A 20,007-nucleotide genomic window follows, 5' to 3' on the forward strand; every position below is an offset into this window, starting at 1 on the left:
CTGGTCCCACAGAGCTGGCCCCAGGGCCATGCTGCAGACAGGCTTCCTGAGGGGACACTGGCTTATCCTTTTTCACCAGGTAGGTGCTCACAAACAGGTGAACACAGGACGACTCTGTGATCAGAGTTCTCCCCTCACTCTAGACGCCAGACACTGGTGGGCACCCAGGATTCAAAAGACCAGACGTGGGCCCTCTGACTTCTCCCAGTGGTGATCAGCACATCTGAAGCAACCCTCTGACCTCGAGGTCTCAGGTCACTATAAGATTTGTCGCGTGTCCTGTTGTCACTTGGGCTACTTGTAATTTCTGCTCTCGGCCCGAAGTCTGCTCTTGGAGCTTTCAGAGAGCAGTTGCCATTACAACTGGCAGCAACTTAAAAATATTCTTAGCCCTACCTTGCTTTGACTTTCTGCTCAGAGACCACCCCAAAATACTACCATTCCTGGACACTCAGGCCATGGTTTCCTGGTGGCCTGAGCTGAGCACACAGCATAAGAAGGACCCCAGGGTCTCTGTTTCCTGAGACATGGATGTCGTCCCCCAGCAGCTACCAGGAGCTACGCAGAGAAGCAGAGAACTGCTGGGCCAGGGTTCTCTGCCTCAGCGTTTACTGTAAACAAGAGTTCCCACTGAAGCCAACAACGCTCTCCAGAAAGCTGCATGGTGATGATGAGCAGGGTCCAGAGGCCCAGCCCCATGGACAGTGAGCACGATCACCGGGAAACCCTCCACTGGACCTGACATCTCCAAAACACACTCACACTCCTAAATTTCCCCGCCAGTCCCTCCCTTGGTTTTGGATTTCGTCTTTGGCTATCTTTGATGCCACCTTTTCGGGTGGCCAATTACAAACGTCCTGTTACTCTAAGTCCTATAGAACCCCAGTCAATCTGAACATGAACAGTGATGATGAAGTCCTATTAGATGAGGGATTCCTTCTTCCTGTTGTTCTAAGGATGCGTATTTACATCTTGTTCTTAAAATATTTACCAGTGAGATAAGGCAAGCTACCTCCATGTTTTCACTGAGCTGGGTATGGTGCCAAATGCTGTTTTAAAAATGCTGCAATCAGGAATGATGAAACGAATGGCTGTTGGCAGAAGCAGAGTGGAAAGGAGCCTTTTGAGGGGAGACACCCAAAGCAAGGACACATCAGAACGAACGCACGTGCTCTTCTCAGAGATGTTAGTGCGGGTGAAAGACAAGCCCATGCCAGAGGGTGTTGCTGGAAGGGTCAGCAAGGCAAGCTGCTAGAACCTGCATGGGGTGTCATGACAACCTAGTTGTCCACGGGGGTGGAAACCAGACAACGCACTGTCCCATCATAAACTGCACTTTCTTCCTGACATAGCATAGCTTGCAGGTGAGATGAGCCAGGCCCTCTTAGCATCCACAGTAACAAGTCATTTCTTCCACCAATGTTTACTGAGCACCTGCTATGCCCCGAGGCTGCACTATCATGGGTCACCCATGCCAGGAGGGCCCTCACCGAGAGCAAGATTAACTACGCCACCAGAGACATCACCCGAGGACCGGCTCTTCCGCATTCCCTTGACTCGTACCCGGGTCCACAAAGCAGGTCAAGCCTCGGGTCCCTGAGATAAACAGTTAAGTAGGCTTGGACCGAGGCCCCGGGACCAGGCTGCTTCCTCAGGGGGCGTGTGAGATACCTGGGCAGCAGCAAGGCCAGGCCCCGCAGCAAACCTCGGAGTCCAGAAACATTTAGGGTGCTACAAGGAATATATTACAAACAATGCCAGGGAACCCCAATATTCTGCCTAATTAGGGTGCTGAATGAAGTAATCCCCGCTCAGTAGCCGGGAGGTGAACCACAACTAAGGTCTGGAAATACCATTTGCTGGGACATTGCCCCTGGCTGGCACTTTGAAAATGGATCACTTGGAAATTTTGCATCTGGAAGCAAGAAAATTTTATTTGGGGTGGCAGTACAGGTGGATTCCATGGGTGAGAGTCATATTCTGGGATCTGAACTCACATTAAGCCAAGACTCAAAATCCAGAATTAATCTCTTTTCAAAAAAGAGGTCCAGTTTGAACCTATATATTAAAAAAAATATGCCAAATCCAGTAACTCCCAAACATGAAAACGTCTTCCAAGTTGAGCCTGAGCAAATCTGATGCCTGTGGGTGGGACTCCTGGCCAGCCCTGCTGCCCAAGGATCGGCTGCCACTCCCTCAAAGGCAGGAGCAACATCCACACCCCTCCTCAGACAGCCGTGCACATGGCTGGCCTCGGGAAGCCTGTGTAGGCCCTAGATCGGCGTCTGTTTAGGAACACTGATGGGTGCACTAAACCGTGTGCAACATGCTTATGCCTTTCACTCACTGAGATGTTTGCTGCCATGACCTTTCATAAACAGCCTCTGTTTCCTCTTTTTTTCTAAAGATTTTATTTCTGTATTTTTTTGGGAGGAATATACGGGTGGGGGGTACAGAGGGGGAGAGAGAGAATCCCAAGCAGACTCTCCGCTGAGTGCGTGGGGCTCAATCTCACCACCCTGAGATCACGACCTGAGCTGAAAGCAAGAGTCGGGCGCTTCACCAACTGAGCCACCCAGGGGCCCCAAAACAGCCTCTGTTTCCTTCAATGTTCAAAGTTCTCAAAACCCTTCGTCCCAATGTCTGTGACAACTTGGGGCCATGGGAACGTCCGTGTGGGGCAGAGTGGCAGGGGTGAATATGCTGGTCAACGCTCAGGGAACCCTGCCATGTTTTTCCCGGGATAATCTTCCATAGATTTATGATCAGGACTTGGGTGACTTCCCGGGATCGCTCCAGGACATGGATCTACCAGTGTTATGATGAGCGTGACAAATCATGCTCATGCATGGCCCAGCTGAGTTTGAGCCCGTGTGTGAGAACCAACGCAAGCACCGAAACGCCTGGTCCTGGGCTTACGTGCCATGGTGCCTCGGGCTCTGTCTGCGACCGGCCCTTGTGGGAGGCCCTCCTAGGCTTGGTGGGGGGCACGGCTGTGAGCAGGGTCTGCGGGACAAGAAGACGGGTGTGGCACAGTCCCCCAGGCCCCAAGAGGGTCCACCAGTCAGTGCCCTGGATCCCGGTTCTAGTGACCCCCCCACCCCTGTCCCCCTAGGAGTGCGGCCTCCTGTGGGTCCCCAGCACAGAGCCCTCTCCATCCTCATCCTGCCCTCCCTGCCCTCCTCTCACTTCAGGGCTAACCTTGGGCTCACCTCCTCCTGCCTGCAGGGCCTTCTGCCGAAAACAGCCCCTCCGCCTCTCCCTCTCCCCGCTCTTGCCTTGTGCTTCCACACACATTCGGTGCTCCCACCCAAAGGTACCTCTTCCTCGGAGAGAAGCCCGCTGCCTGTCTGGCATTGCTCCAGAGCGCTTGCCCACAGCGTCCCGCCACGGGACCTGCTCAGTCACCACCGCCCTGCAGTTTGGCGGCTGGTTGCATTGGTCTGTGGAAACGCTTCTTCTCATCGCCCTCCACAGCAGACATCATCATCTCCCACCTGGGATGTTCCTGAGCGGCTTCTCTGTTCCTGGGGCCACCCTCATTGTTCCTCTCAGAAGCGTCTGTCTCTGGAGCCTTCCTGAAGCACAGCTTGAATCACACACCCCACTTTTCAGAATTCCTCAGTAGGCTCCTTATTCTCAGCAGACCAGGCTGTGGATCAACTCTGCTTTCCTTTCCCTGTTCCCAGCGCCCCCCACCCCGCCCGGCCTAAGGCTCTGTGCACCCAACAGGTGCTTCTCCCCCTTCGCTGCATGTCCAAACCCTGCATCTCCAAGCTCCGGCCCCCCAGTGGAAACAATCCCTCCTCCGGATCCCTGTAGTGTGTTTTGGAGCCAGGAGACTGTCTTGCGGGGATCCTTTAGTGTCCCCGAGCACTGAGCCCAGAGTCTCATAGGACAGAACACAAGTGCTGGGGGGACAGTAGGAAGAACATGCTGCCCTTGTCCCTAGGAGCTACGCAGCCTGGCCTCACCCCCACTGTCCTCTCAAATAGGCCTCTGTCCTCCTGCTACGGGAAGGACGGAGCTGCAAAGAAGTCACGGATTTGAAAGGCTGTGTGACTACTGCCCGGGAGGGGAGGAAGGTGCCTTGTCAGTAGCTCTCGGGCTGCCGGGGCAGTGCTGACTGCAGTCACGGTCCGCGTGACATCCCAGGGGGGTGCAGACGTCTGGGAATGCTCTGCACCACGGATTTACCGTGCCAACTGCGTGGTCTCCACCTGCAGACAAACTGCGGCTGCCTGGGACGGGTCCGTGTTCACACACAGAAAAGCAGAGAACTGACTCGACACCGCCAGGGGTGTGATAACTCAGGCCAGAGGTACAAGGTACCAATCACGGTCCTGTCCTGAAACCTCAAAGCCATTGCTGTAGGCCAGCGGAGAGGAAGTGCTGGTTTCACAAGCGGTACAGTAAACGAGTGGAAATCCTTATCCGAAGAGGTAGCTCAGGCTGCACGTGCTGATGGTTAAAAATGACCCTGCAGGCGAGGTTGGGTACCACAGACGGTGGACTGTCAAAGGAACTTTCCTTCCCTTTGAAGCAGACATTAAAGAGAAGGAAGTCCTTTTCTAAAGCATCTTCTCTCTAAGATACCAAATATGGCTTTGTAAAAAGAGCATTTGAGTAGGAGTCCAGGGACCTGGGCTCTGTCTGCCACCAACTTGGATGAGATACTCGGAATGCTCTCTTGAATGTCTGTACTTTGATGCGTCTTGACAGGGTGGCTGATGATTACTTTCCAGATCAAGACGGAAGGCTCCCCTGCCAAGTGCTCTGTGTACATCTCCCTCCCCTCCACCTCTCAGGGGCACAGCACGCTGGCTGGCTTCCTTCTGCCCTCGGCGCTGTGTGAGGTTCGCACAGTCTGTGCTTCTCAGACAGGTCTGTGCTGGACAGGAAGGGTCCCTCCAGCAGAAGCTTGTGTGCCAAGAAGGTAGGGGCCCCGCGACGGGACCCCCTGCCTAACGTGCATGAAGGCCTGTGTTCATTGTCATGGCAAAAGCAATACCAAGGTGCAAAAGGAGCTGGAAGGGAGACCGCAGGGCTTCGCCAGGTGGGAGCGAGCACAGGACACATGAGACCAAAAGGAAACCAAGACCAAGGTCACTGAGCAGGACCACTGTGCATAAGAAGTTTATAGTAAATTACCACACTACTGGTCACCGATTAGCTTATGATCAAAAAGCACCCATTTTTCTTGGTCATTTTCCTGCCCATCCTGTTTCTGCCTTATCTCTGAGGAAGGATACCCTAAGTCCTCACTGTCGGTTTCTGGTTCCAAGCAAACTGATGTTATTGTATGTTCACATTCTCTGGTTACCCCTCAGAAATCCTACTGTCTCTCGACTCCAAGCCCTGTTATCCCTGCTAACCCACAGCATTGCCACTGGGGACGTGATTCGGGGTTCCCAGGGGGTGATCATGCCCCGACCAACTTCTCTTCACACCTTCCCTCTTGGTATACACTTAATAAAAACATGCTGCAAAAGTTAATGCAAGACAGAATCAGCTGATGCCTCAGCAATGACAACAGCACAGCCTCGTTCTCACTCATTCTACGCTACAAGGCAACCACTCAAAACCAGAGGCTCTGGTTTTGACCACATTTTGAGGCAGTCCCTGGTGCTTGACCCAGAAAACTCTAGAAAGTCTTGCAACGGAACAGCTCCTATCTCCAAGTCCCTGTCAGGAAGGGCTGCAACCTGCCCAAGCAATCAAAAACAGGCAAGACCGAAAGCCAGCAGGAAGGTGAGAGAGGTCATGTGGTAGCGGAACCCATCCTCCACACGGGAGCACCAGCCCCGCGGCCATGGCAGCTGGTGCCCGGCAGCCGGGGGAGCCCAGGAGGAGACCAGGGCTGTGTCTGCCATGCAGTGTGCACGCAGCAGAGGTGCCTGGGGCTCGGAGCCTCCACACGGCGCCCCCCCTGCCAAGGGAGGAGGCCCCAGAGGTGGCAGGCTGGAGAAACTCCGGCCTGTAAACACAGCACAGGAGATCACAAAACATCGGTGGAATGAGAACCTGTGCTGCCAGGGGTCATCTAAAGAAGAAACCCAATTCCCACTAACCCGAAAAGCAGCAGAATGTGCCCCCACTGCGGTGAGAATCCAGAGGGAGGAGGAAACCTGAGCTAAGGAGGGAGCACACAAAGCGAAGCGGCAGAAGCAGTGCAGATCGTCAACCAGCCGCTGAGCTGGGTCTTGGGGTCACCGGCAGCAGAGACTTGGCCGGCCTTAGAAGAAAGGACAGAGGAGCTAACCTGGTCCAAACCAGGGCAGTGTGAGTCCACTTGGAAGTCCCTTCCTGTGATTTAACAGAGTGTCAGGTTACAGCTTTCTTCTTCCAAACAAGATCAGCAATCACCGTGGCTTCTAGGTGTGCAGACGCCCTATCTGCTAGAAATGGATTTCTTGTTTATGATTCCTGGTAGGAGTCTAAACACAAAAATTTAATTCAGGGTAGAATTTTTTTCAGTGAGATTCATTTCCCGTAAAGAGTAAATTTTAAGTCATTACTTTCAGAAAACTTGATAAATAATTATTGGTTATTTAAATATCCAAGGCTACTAGTTGATTTTAAGGAGTTTAGAATTAGGAAAAACCTAGTTACAAAACAAAAGACCCAGTCCTAAGGGAAAAAACACATCAGTCTCTTTAACTTATTGGCCAGAGAGATGTTTGGCCTAGAACAAGGGCCTACTTGCATCAGAGGGAAAGGGAAAGGGAGGAAACAGGCGTCTGGCATCACCCTGACTCAGAAGGGCAGCTGCCTACTCCTTGGCCGTGCCCCTGACTCCCAGCATGGCTCCCTCCAGACCCACATGGATAGAAGACGGTGGGTACTCTGTTTATGCCTCGACTTGCGTGTCCGCTGAGGACCAGGAATAGAAAGCGATCGACACAGCGCTTGCTTTTCAAGAGCTCATGCTCCACAGGGAGAAGGACAATCTCCGAGCAGACGATGCACGCGAAAGCAGGGCTCTGCACGGGCCAAAGTGGCAGAAACAGGCACCCCCGCCTGGTGTGCATCCAAGAAGAGTTCGCAGGAGACACCTTCCCCACTTGATTTTCTGAGAGGGAACCCATTCATGAAACTGTCTAGTTCCCTTTGTGATGAAAAGTGCAGGGAAAGACTGGATGTAAAATGGGATGTAATTACTTTTATTTTATGTGACACAGCAATCACAGAAATAAGAACGCTGTGAAAATGATGTTATTTGGTGATACGATTTCGTGATCAGTGGCTTGAAGTCCATCCTCAAATGCTGGTGAAATATTTTATTCACATAAACAAATGCCGTCACTAGAGCATGGCTTATAAGCTACCTAAAAGCCCAGGAGCCTGGGACAGATAATGAAATATGTTAGAATACTACACAGCTCTTAGCAGAATATTTAAACCAATAAAGAATCGTCTCCAAATATACTGCTGAAGTTAAAAACAAAAAAGAAAGACAAAGTCCAGACCGGAGCATAAGGGCGTACGGTACGTGGCTTCCATTTGTAGGAGAGAAGCGAGGAGCGGGGTGAGTGTGTGTCCTGTGTGTGCATGCCTCATCAGGGGGATAAGGGAGAGGCTGTCTCCAGGGAGGGCGCTGGAGGTCTGCAGTGGGAAATAGCTGTCATTAGATATGTGTTTGAATGGTTTTTCTCCCATGTGCATATATCACTTAATTTTTAATTTTCATTAATGTGTTCAGCAAAAGCTTATTCAATGCCTTCTTAAATGCCAGGTACTGTGTAAGACTCGGGGCTGTGATGGGAGCAAGATGCCATCTCCCCCTTGAGGACCAGCACAACACGGGACTGTGAGCAGTGGCCACAGCCGTCATGCTGTGAGAATCAGAAGGAGCTCAGCCGTGCGGAGAAGCCACTCTGCTGGTGCTGGAGACAGTTCTCTCTGGGCGTGTCTCGGGAAGAGGACGTCTGTGAAAGGGGCTTGTTGGACAGAGACGGTGCTTCCGTCTGGCCTGAGCACAATAAATGAGAGAGCATCGTTCTCCGGAGCAAAAGCTGGGCAGGGGCACCAGCAGCCTCCTTGGGACAGTGGGGGCTCCTCAGCTGTGACATGGACGGCCGTGGGCACTGCATCACGTGGCCGTTCTGCACCGCTCCCGTGGGACTTGGGAAAAGGGAACTATGTGAACATGGCTCCCAAGCTGCCCGTGTGCCAGGAGCAACCAAGTCTGTCTCTGACCCAGGGTCCCACGTCTTTGGCATCTATGAAACTGTGCAAGCTGACTTGTCAGCTTGCAAGGAGGGCAAGTCCAAAGCCCTCACAGCGCTTGACAAGTAGATCCAAGTCAAAGAAAAGGAAGTTTTTTAGTCTAGCCCCTCCCATGGTGCTGGTCCTAAGCTAACATTCGCCACCATACCCCGTCCAGCCGTGCACCTTAATGGGACAGCTCCGAATATGGAGCCATCAAGAAAATACGGGTCCCCCTCTGCTCCGCCCAGACACAGGCCACAGCCCCTCCAGATCTAGGCGTAAATAACACAAAGTCACATAAAAGTTCCTCTCCACTCTGTGCACAGGCAGGAAAACTGGGCAAAGCCTGCGTGGCTGACTCACTCCCTCCCCTCTGCAGGTCAGCGCAGGCTGCCGCTAGGGAACAGTGCCGGATTTTAGCTATGTTTTTAGGCATCGGGGCCTCGGAGCGCCTCATACATCTATTAGTAGGATTAAGTTAGTCTTATCCATGAATCAGCATTAAATGACAAAGCCTAAATACCTCCTAAGCTTTTCTTTCTTATACAGTGAATTCTTTAAAAGCATTTAGAATTGAAATTGTCTTTTGACTGGATTTATGTGTTTGCATTTGCTTTAGATTCAGCACATAATAAAAAGAACTCCTCGTCAGATTTATACGCATTACCTTGCTAAATTGAAAACTAGTTTTTCCTTGTTTCTGTTTTCACACCAACTTCTTAATCCTACAGAATTTAAAAGTATGCACTACAGACCCTCTCGCTTTTAATTTCATGAAGCAAATGTACACTCTCCTCTCATCCGGTCAGAATGCCTTCACTTACTGCTTCTGGTTTACCTCGTCTACAGTATCTTTATTTTGGTAACTTATTACTATTTATATCTCTGGCATTTGAGCCATGCATATTCCAACGAGTAAAAAGGAAAAAAAAGGAATTTAGAACACAAGTTGTCCCTCTTTACAGAAAGCTGAAGGGTGGCCAGGCCTAAACCCAGTCACACTGCCACTTTTCTCCTGAAAGGCGGCTGGCCTGGTAGCAGGCTCTTCCTGTAAGTTGAAAGGTGAAATGAGTCACATGCAGGTATTTTGGCTATAGAGCTAATATTAGTAATAAGAGCCTTCAATATAAGAAAATATCTAGGACTGATACTTGTCATTGCAAGAAAACTGAGTGACATCATTCTCCACCACTCCAAACAAGGAAGATCTTTTACAGCCTTCATCTTAAACTACCATGTTCTTTCTGCTTAAGCTGATGTCAAGGTGAACTAGTGATTCTGAAAGACTCTGCCCTTAGATATTGCCATCCAGCTGTCTGATGTGGGTCACATACAGATCACCCCTGAGAAACTCTGAACCGAGGCAGGAGGTACCTGTGACAGAGACTCTACTGAATATCTAAGATGTCCTGACCCATCTTTGTACTATGAGGTGCTGTCCAATGGTGGGGATAGGCCTGAGTGGTCCAGCCATCCCGGAGAGAGCAATCGGCAGCTCACAGGATCTGCCTGCCTGTCCTGCAGGAGGTCTGCCGGTCTCCTGCAAAACTTTTTTTAAAGAACTAGTTGTGAACTTTTAAGAAATTGGAATATTTTAGGTAAAGTTTGCATTTTGGATATTCTCTGAAAATACAAAGCTGGGCAATTTGGAACCTGCATTTCCTCACGGTAACAGCTGAGGGTTGTAAGGAGACAGTCCCCAACATCCCCACTGCCCCATGTGTCACCCCTGCCCAGCCCCAAGGCCATCAGCTCTCCCATAGGCCTACACCTTATCCTCATGAAGGGTTGGCCAGGGACTAGGGGTGAGACCTGTGCCTTTGGAACAGAGTGAAACTAAAAGGACATTGTTTTGAGTGAACTAATGCTACACTCCATCTATGTGAGGTAACCGGTAATAAAGAATCTTTCATGTATAAAAAAAGCCCCTGATTGTGGTGATCCTAACACCCTATTTCATAATGGCAGAAAACTTAACTTCCCTGAACTCATCCCATTTCTCATCACACAGCACCTGTCAAGTGAGTCACGGGCACAAGGCCCCTCCGCCTTGCGCTGTCCACTCTCCAGCCAAGCCCAGGCCAACTGTGAGGGGATTCCTCTGAGGGAAAGTCATGAGCCATATGCTGTTTTTTAAGTGTTAAGTATTCCTTGTTGCCCACTGAAATAGTGCCAGTGTTCTACTTGTTAACAAAACGTTCTTGATGAATGTGGGAAATAAAGAAGAACAAGAAAGAAGCACGAAGTATTCCAGGAGCTTTTCCCTAAAACATCAGCTGTGAGAGGAGCAAGGGAAGGGGAGAAGCTGTCCAGCTGCAGGCTAGGGACAGGCGCGCTGTCTGTAAGGGATCCACCAACGGTAATAAAACCGAGTACAGCTTGTCTGCTTTTTCTTTATGACCACATGCCAGCAATGTCAATTGCACTCTTCCTCCCTTCCCCATTTTGGGAGCGTCTGTGTGTGTCCACAGCTTGTGGCAGAGGGCCTGGGAAGTATGTCCGGGAGCAGGTGGCAGGAATGGGCAGCGTGAGGTCCCACAGAGCCTATGAATGCCCTTCGGACACTGGAAGATGAAATCCCGTGAAGAAGTGGTTCTGTTCACTGCTGCTCCAGGGGCACAGTTAATGCCAGTGAGTGAACACCACTTGTGGGCAGCCTCAGAGCACGTCAGCGACCTGACCAGCAATGATGGCATGAGGGGTAGAGTTCCCAGTCCCCAGGAGTCTTCGGACGGCCAAGGGTCACCTACTGAGGATGTAGCAGACAGCATGCTGGCCCACCCGTCTCCATGCAGGAGGTCTCGTGGATGGTGCTGCTGGGATCTGGGTTCACTGGCCACTCACCAGACGATTCTAAAGTCTGGCTCCTCTGCATTTATTTTTCCTAAGTCTCTTAATTTTCACTGAAGGTAACAGACCTCAGTGGCCATGAAGATTGTTTGGTCTCAAGGCCCTGGTTGGCAGGACCCGTGTCTCATCTCTCCTCAGAGCTGGCTAATGGTCAGCACATGGCTTTGCATAGGATTGACACTCGGTCCACCTTAGCTGTGGAGCTGATCTACTTCATTTGCCTTTCCCTGGTCAGAGCTCTACCAGACCATTTGGAAGATGCGGTGTGGGGACCGTGTATGCATTACAAAAATCACAGATCTTTAAGGCTGGAGGAATCCTGGGGTCAGAGACGTCATTTTTCAGCTGAGGAAGTGGAGGCTCCACAGGGGACCAGAAAGGACAGGATCCCTATTTCAGTAGCCGTCTGAAGCCCTACTGTCCAGCGTGGGAGCCACTGGGGGCTGCGAGTCCCTGAAACGTGGTGGGTCCACATTGTGATGTTCTGTGAGTGCGAATCAAATGCTGGATTTTTAAGACCCAGTATAAAAAAAATTCAAAATTTCTCATCCATGTTTTATATTGATTACAAGTTGAAATGATAACGATTTGGATATTTTTGGATAAAGTATATTAAAATTAATTTCACTTTTTTTTATTACTTTTTTAATGGGGCAACTAGAATATTAAAAATTATCTATGTGGTTCACATACTATTTCTTCTAGGCAGTGCTGGTCTAGAACAAAGCTTATGTGTGTAACTTCTGGTCTCAAGTCCCTCTGCAGGACAATAAACTGTTTTAACACATAGTCTTACTTTGATTTTAACTTTTGTCTTGAAAATGAATGGAGATGAAAGACAAAAGGTTTTTGCTACTGTTATAATTTGGGTGCTATCACAGAACCTCTGAATTTATAGACTTGTGAATGTGCCTAGCTGGAGTGCATGTGGTCCCAGCATGTGCTCTTTGACCTGGAGAAAATAAAATGAGCAAATTCACTGTATTCACAATAGGTCTGTCTTCAGGAAAACAAAAGTCTCATTTCCCTGTTTGATTTCTGATGTTTCCACCATTATTAACTGGATTAAAATCATCTGTGATGTGACTAAAATTTTTAAGTGCAAGAAATCAGATAAATACTCTTTCCATGGAAAATGGAGTTGCTTTTGCAAAGCATAACAATGCCCATGAAATTATTTTAGTAACTGTTGCTATTATGTCAAACCATGGATATTGTTACTGTTAAGGATAAAAGCTTTCTTTTAAAAGGTTTATTATGGGAAGGATTCCCCGGCCCCCAATATTCATATGAGTTTTACCAGCAGTTCATTAAAAAACAGTGGAAACAGACTTTTTTTTTTGAAAATGCAGGTGACCTTAAAACTCAATTTTTAGAGTGAGGCGTGAGCTATTTGCCTGTCAGCTTATCCAACTGAGACCGCTGTACTCACCAAGCCACTACCTTACCTTTGTATTTTTCTGTTTGAGTCCTTAGAAGCTCTGCACATTTTGTCTCTTCCTCCTGTATTTCCAGATGAAATCGACATTCTGGGTGAACACTGGTCACCTGGTCAAGGTTTAAAAAAATGGAAGTAACTAAAAATTTCACTGTAAGAGGAAAGTTAAACAACACTTCTACAAAACAAAACAAAATAAAACAAAACAAAACAGCTCATGGTTCTAAGCTGTTCCCCAAATAACACTTATTTAAAAGCAATCACCTTCATATTTCTGGCATGGTTATTTAAAAAAAAATTACTTTGTAAAGGACTCATAACACAAATATAAACCTAATAGAAAAATTTTTTTCTGAGCAGGAAAACAACTTACTAACATAATACATTGTATGTTGTTGGTACTAATTTGGCAGCAGTAGAGTTTTTTAATCCAATGATCTTTCAATATTTGAGTCCTCCATTTCATAGCCCTTGATTTAATTAAAGTACATACATGTCTACTCATAAGACTATTTTTAATGACCACATGCTATCCCCAGATGCCAGCGCGCCTCATGTAAGGACAGCCTCTGCACTCACTGAACAGGGCTCTAACAGGATAACTTTTTTTTTTTTAAAGATTTTTATTTATTTATTTGACAGAGAGAGAGACACAGCAAGAGAGGGAACACAAGCAGGGGGAGTGGGAGAGGGAGAAGCAGGCTTCCCACCGAGCAGGGAGCCCAATGCAGGGCTCGATCCCAGGACCCTGGGATCATGACCTGAGCCGAAGGCAGACGCTTAACGACTGAGCCACCCAGGCGCCCCTCTAACAGGATAACTTTATTTGTAGAGCCTGCAGGTCACATCTGAAACTTCAGAATTTCGTGCGAAGATTTTCAAAAAGATTAGAGGGGTAAGTAGGGAGAGGAAGAGAGAGCTGGGTGTTATCACCACGGCTGCCACTAACAAGAGGTGGGTGACTTCCCATCGTGATCTGTCATAGGAACTAAAGTTGTGGCACAGATAGTGATTAGTGTTGCCTATTAATGTGTGCAAAAGACAAAACTGCACATTTCAGTCTTAGAAGAAAATAGTCTCTGATCTCTGTTTTTACGAAAATCCAACATTCTTTTTTTTATTTCTCCCCACCCCAAGTACTCACCCCTCCTGTGTCTGAACAAAATTTTACTTTTCCTGTAAGACTATCATACTACTGGGCATGTTATGGCCACCTGTATTTAATTACCCCACTATCAAAATGCTTAATTAGGACTCTCACCAGGAATAAAGCTCCTAAACAGAATTAAAAGAACTAAACGCTGATACTTTTGCCACATTTACCCTCATTTTAAAAAAGACACCAAGTTCCTCCCCCCAGGCTCATTACTGGACAACCACTAACTGTTAGAAACTCCTGGTTTCAAACAGACTATACTTTTCCTATATGAACAAGTCAATGGTCTTTAAGTTTCAGAATTGGGAAAATTATGTTGACTTAAAAAATGTTTGTCAAGGTATAAAAAGACACTACAGTTCCTGATATTCTTTAATATGCAGAGCAATGACTTACTTTGGGAACTCTTAGAAATCAAAGCTGCATTAGCCAGAATAATGCCTGGTACGTCTAACAAACTAGATCTTTCAAAGCATTAAAATTACCAACAAGGGTCTTCTTAAACCTCCATTCCTCTGAGGGAGGACAGACCTGGTACCCTTCATACCAGGCAAGGGAGTTTCGCAGGTTCTCACGCCCTAAATAACGAGACACGCTCAGCAACGACAACCGCCCTACACAGCTCCGTCCCTCGCTTCACAACCGCAGAGGGGCTGAGTCCGGAGGCCGGTGATGCGGCTGCGGCTCGGGCGAACGAGCAAGCCCGGCTTCGGCGTGGGAGGAGGGCAAGCGACCGGGCTGACGATCTCCTCGCGGACAGGGAAGAACTCCCGGCGCGCGGCCCTTCAACAAAGCCCTGCCGAGCGTGCTCTCTGTCCCCTGCTCTGCAGCAAGGTGGAGGAGGCAGAGTATTCCCGGAAGGAAACTTTCTTCGGCCACGCCGCGTCCCTCCGAAACACACTCAAGCAGATACAAACCAGTGACAAGCACCAGAAGTGGCCGCAGGACTCGGCGACAAGGCGGACTCCGGTTTCTCCCGCAACGCGCAGCCCTGAGCCCTGCGTCTCCCCCGGGCGCCGCGACGGCCCGCACGGCCAGCCTCACGCCTCGGGAAGCGGCGGCCGAAACCAGCTCCTCTTTGACCAGCGTCTTGGAGGAAACTGGATCCTGCTTCTAGCAAACCCAGGGAGGCAGACGGAACCGACACATGCGTGCTCCCTGCCCGGGTCCTAGCTGTGACCCGCTCCCCAGACGGGACCCCGATCCGGACCCCGCTCCCGACCCCGGACCCCCGACTCCGGCGGGCGAGGGTCCCCGGGCCCGCCCCGAGCCCCGCGCCTGGACGCGGGAGGGAAGCGCAGCCCGCGCGAGCCGCGCTCCTCTCCCCGGAGGGAGGACGCGTGTCGGGGTGGAGGGAGGGCGGGGGTCGCGGGACGCACTCACAGGGGCGAGCAGCCAGCCACAGCAGGTCAGCAGCGCGGGCGGCAGCAGCGCGGGCGCCCTCATCGCGGCTCGGCCGATGCCAACATGGGCCGAGCCGCGGGCGCGCACCCCCGGCTCCGGCCCCGCGCCCCCGGCTCCGGCGGTCGGAGCGCCACGCGCCCTGCAGCTGCCGCGGGGCTGCTGGAGCGCGGGGCCAGCCGCCTCGTTCCCCGCCGGCCCTGGGAGCACCCCGTGCCCGCCGGCTCCGCCCCCCGCGCCCGCGGCCCCGCCCCGCGCCCCTTCCTCCCCACGGACCCCGGGTCTCCCTTGGTCTTCCTCCCGGCGCCCCCAGCTCCTCCCCTCCCAGCCCCGCGCGCTCTACCCGCCCCCCTCCCCCGGGCCCCCGGGCTTCCTCCCTCCGACCCGCGTCCCCGCCCGGCGCCCCCTCCCACCGCGTACCACCCCCCTCCAGCCTTACCCCGCGCCTTCCGCGGCTGGAGGAGCGGTGAGGAGACGAGCACAGGTAGGCGAAGGGCTTGCAGTGCCAGCCAGACGCCAAGTGGAGAGGTCAGGGGAAGAGCGACTTGGGAGTGACCCTCTTTGGGAACGGGGAAACAGGGCTCCAGGCGTGAACCTCCATGGGTTAGCACCTACTTATGTCCTACTTGTTAAATAATAAGCTAAAGACGCCCAAGAAAATGTCAAGAAACCCAGTTAGGGTGGGTGTGCTGCCTTCGAAGCCAGTGGGGTTGGGTTGGAGCAACTGAAACTTAAGAAGAAAATTAGAGTGCATTTGGGTGTGGGCAGACTCCCCGTGGCCGGGGGGGTCCTGCCTGAGTCAAGCCAGCAAAGCCATTCTGTCCTCCAGAGTGGCTGCTGCAGAGGGACCTGAGACAGAAATGGGCATTTCCGGAAGCATCCTGTCAGCTCCTAACATCCCAGAGGATTACTTTAGCATTAGAGCTAGTTGCTATCCAGCAAATGGAAAAGCACCTAGAAATGAAAAGTGAAACAGGTAATTTTTGTTGTGGTTTTAACTTTCCGTGTGAAAATAATTTCAAACTTACACAAAAGTTAGAATAAGAAGAGTACAAAGAATACCCTTTTACCCTTTAATTAGATTCAGCTATTAAAGTTTTACCCCATTGGCTTTTTATCATTTGTGTCCTCTCTGACCACCCTTACCCCTCCCCACATGTATCCATTAATATCTATCAGTCATCTATCTATCATCTGTCTACCTGTCTATCATCTATCATTCTGTCTGGTGGGGAGCAGTATTAGAGGCCAAGATCCAGATGCTCTAGGTGGATGCAGTGTGGGGTCTGGAAGCTTATTGACCTTGGGACCAATTTGGTAAAGATTCCTTTTACTCACTATTCAACCCTGGACAAGTCAAGGGACTTCTCTGAGCTATATGTCTATTTGTAAATGAGAATAATGATACCTGCCTTCCACCTCAGAGGGTGGCTGTAAGAATCAAGATCATTGCTGCATGCATACATGTTTTGTTGTTGAGGGCCCACACTCTAAACATTACTACATTGGGTTCAGGACAAGACACAAGCTGTGTTCCCGTGTAGGAGTTCATATCATGGGAAGTAAGTGTGAAGGTAATGAGACGCAGGCTAATGGGAGAAGGAGGAGTTGGCTTCCTCTGGGAGACACTGGAGGAGTAGACACCTACATGTGACAGGTTAAGAAGAATGGTTATGAGTGAGAGATCAAGGATGGAGAGAGGAAGCATCTCAGAAGCACCAAGGAAAAACAAATGTGCTGAGAGCATCAGAGAAATCAAGAAGTATGGCCAATTTGGGAGGCTTGAGAACCTGAAAGATCATCTTGACCCAGTGGAGGACAAAATCAGTATTGTATGAGAGGCAGAATTATATACCCTACAGATGGAATGAATGCACAACAAAATGTTCTTTAATTCTGACTGTTCTTACCTTGTTCCAAATTCCCACTGATGTTGGGATGGGCGGTACTGTCTATTTTGGGTAAATGCCCACTCTCCCAGGAATTTTCCCACTTTCCTTGTGGGGGGGCCTATGTGTTCTCAGGGCTGGAGGAGGGGTTCTTCCGCGGGTGCCTGGTATGGTAGACCAGCGGCCTTGTTTCTGCACCTCTGGCACTGGCCTTGCTTGAGGTGTGGTAGCCCCCGATGGGCTGTGCTGACACCTTGCAAAAGCCTTGGTCCCTGCCTGGCAGTGGTGGGGCCCTTCTGGTCACAGGGCCCCACCACTGCCTCCTGCTCTCGAGAGCGCTTCTGACCACACCTGCCCTAGCACCTGCACCTGCCTATGTTCTGAGGCGTCTGGGAGGGGGCGGGGACTGTGGGACACTGCAGCTGCCCTCCCCACCTCCTGCCGGGACACCCCTTCTGCCAGGACCCCCTTGCACACACAGCACACACTTCCTGGCACTGTTTTTGCCAGTGTCTTCCCTGGGTTTTCCTGGCTCAGCTCTGAGTGGAAGAACCAAATCTCCCGTGGTGGAAGCTGAGCAGATTAGAAGCTCAGAAACCTATTGATTGAGTGAAGGGAAGCCTTAAGGCTTTGTGGTTAGAAGAGAGTGAAATTGCTCAAAACTAAATACTTTCCAAAAGAGAAAAGTAAGCTTTGAATACATGACTCTGAGGTCCTTCTGGTCCTTCTGCCGAGACTAGATGGGTGACTCTGGGGACCACATCTGCTAGGGTGGAGGGTCAGGCCCACATCCCATAAGGCCATTGTTAACTTGTACCTATGAGGAAACTCACTGTTTGCTGTATCCCAATTTATGTGTATTTTAAAAGCCTGGACGTTAGAATTCAATAAAACATCTGCTTTCTCTTCCCTCCTAAAAAAAGCCTGGGGTGTTAGAGAATGCTTTAAGTCATTTGCCCACTCACAGCTGTGTGTTGGGGGGATTAGCAGGTGCTCACAGGAATGCCCTTCGGGACCTGAGCCCTGGCCTTGCACTTCATCCGTAGAGCACATCTCCTGTGGTTGTGTTCTGAGTTCCTACAAGCACACAGCAGCCTGGCCCCTCGGTGCCCGAATACTCAGGGAACCCTGGAGCACAGATGCTCAGTGCATCGTGTCACACAAGACTGCATTAGTTTCCCAGGCTGTGGAGTAGAATTCCTAATATGCGTGTGGCCTACTTCTCAAGATGCTCATAAAGATAAAAATCAAATATGAGCCATGTACATGGATGTGAAGTGCTGCCTTAGGGATGTGCCCCACCCAGCCCCGCTGCCGGCTCCAGCTTCCCGGGTGGACAGATGCATGCAGGCTCTGGCCCCAGGATGGGTCAGTGGCATCTGGGCCGCTAGTATGCCCGTGCCGTTTCTGGCCCTTCCTATTTTCAACCATAACCAACCTATCCAATGAGATGGATTCATTCGAGTAAATTCCCCTTATGCCTGTGACTTTGTAAGACGCTGGCAGTCCTCGGTCCTTTTCCGGTGAGGATCACTTTTCCAGAGAGCAAAGGCCCAGTGCCATGGGATAGCAAAACTCCCAGCTGCTTAATTTAAAAGGTCTCACTACCCTACCCTGCCCTAGCCCAGTCCTGCACCAGGCCCTGAACGTGGGGCCGGGAGCTGTGCACAGCATGGTAGGGTAAGAGTCTCCTCTCCCACAGGCTTGCCTCCACACCCCCTCACCACTGCAGCTTGGGCATCCTCCAGGTCAGAGGGAGGGGGCAGGGAAGAAAGCCCTACTTACTGGCCCAGCACGGGCTGCCTGTGAGGTCCGCAGGCCTCCCCTGCTCCCGCCATGCTCTAGACCCTTCAGCTGTAGCCCTTTGGATGCAAAGGATGCCTCTCAGGATTCCTGCAGCTTCCACAGGTTTCGCTTTGACTGGGATTATCTTTCCTCTCCAGACTGTCCTCCCGAAAGAAAGATTTTGAAGATGGTCCATGGGAGTCGACAGCTGGCTAATGGGAATAAAAACGCACCCTTTGTTTTGCCAAATGGAGGCAGCCAGCCAGATGCAGCCTCACCATCAGACTTCCCAGGCATCAGAGTCACTCCTGCTTCCTTTGGAGGACACAGGCCAAGCTCCCCAAATGGATCTTGAGGTGCTTCAATTGGGTTGAGGGAGGGGAAGCACCCCCTAGCTCCCTGGTGGAGAAGGGCGGCGTTGGGCACAGTGGGGTCTCTCCTCTGAGTCCTGTCCTGCTGGCCTCCTTCTCTAACTCAACTGGGAACAGAGCCTTTGGGGTCACTCCCTTGGCACATCCTCTGTCGATGGCCTAGCACCTCACTTTGAAATGTGGGGTACTTTTCATACCTTTCTGGCCTTTGAGTTTAAATGCTGACATAACTGGCTGAGTCGCCTTTGATGTTCTTTACCTAGCTCTCAGCTGAGCTTGGCCCAGAGGCCTTCAGAAGAATCTGAAGAGGGTCTGTCCCTTGGGAATCCCCCAGAGTAAAGGAAGTCTGGTGGTGGTGTGTAAGATGCATCTGGAAAGATGTGATTTTGTAAACAGAGCATATTCTTTCAAGCAGTTACATGCTCACAGCAGAACTGAGTGGGAAGGATAGAGTTCCCGTGTCCCCTTCACCTTTGCACCCAGTGTTCTTTTTTCCCCTTTAAAATTATTTTTATTGAATCATAAATGTACAATAGCTTCTTAACTCTACACATGCACCTACATTTTTTTAAAGGAAAAATCTTATGTCTTATTATGCCATGATCCTGGCTAATAGCTTTTCAAAACTTTGAGAAAAATCTTTGAAAAGGTTTCACATGTCACCTGAAATATACAAATTTAGCATTATCAAAGAAGGAATGCTTCTACACTCTTACAAAGATCACTAGAAAGAAACAATAATTAAAAAGCTAAGGAACTGTCTCAAAGGCATTTTTTTTTTTTTTTTATAATCCTTCCTCCACAGTAAGGTAATATTATGAATCCAGTCCATTCACAAAATGGCTCTCTGCATCTGCTCTGGTGTCCTCCGTCATATCACTGCATACTTACGCATGACTGAGATAA

The 20,007-nt window shown here is 50.3% G+C and overlaps 1 protein-coding gene across 2 annotated transcripts in view; it reads right to left on the minus strand.

Annotated features, from left to right (window-relative positions):
• The window catches only part of VIPR2 (vasoactive intestinal peptide receptor 2), a 66,404-nt gene extending 51,220 nt beyond the window's left edge, over positions 1–15,184 (minus strand). The window contains exons 1-2 of one of the 2 annotated variants that reach the window (XM_036067118.2): positions 15,039–15,180; positions 12,510–12,609 (exon numbers count right to left, since the gene is read on the minus strand). In XM_036067118.2, the coding sequence (XP_035923011.1) occupies positions 12,510–12,609; positions 15,039–15,101 (163 nt within the window). In that variant the 5' untranslated portion in view covers positions 15,102–15,180. Of the gene's footprint in view, positions 1–12,509; positions 12,610–15,038 lie in introns of both variants that reach the window. The other variant, XM_036067117.2, reaches the window with a different exon arrangement.
• Positions 15,185–20,007: the final 4,823 nt, after the last annotated feature.

Source organism: Halichoerus grypus, chromosome 12 (assembly GCF_964656455.1).
Source record: "Halichoerus grypus chromosome 12, mHalGry1.hap1.1, whole genome shotgun sequence".
Taxonomy (NCBI): Eukaryota; Metazoa; Chordata; class Mammalia; order Carnivora; family Phocidae; genus Halichoerus; species Halichoerus grypus.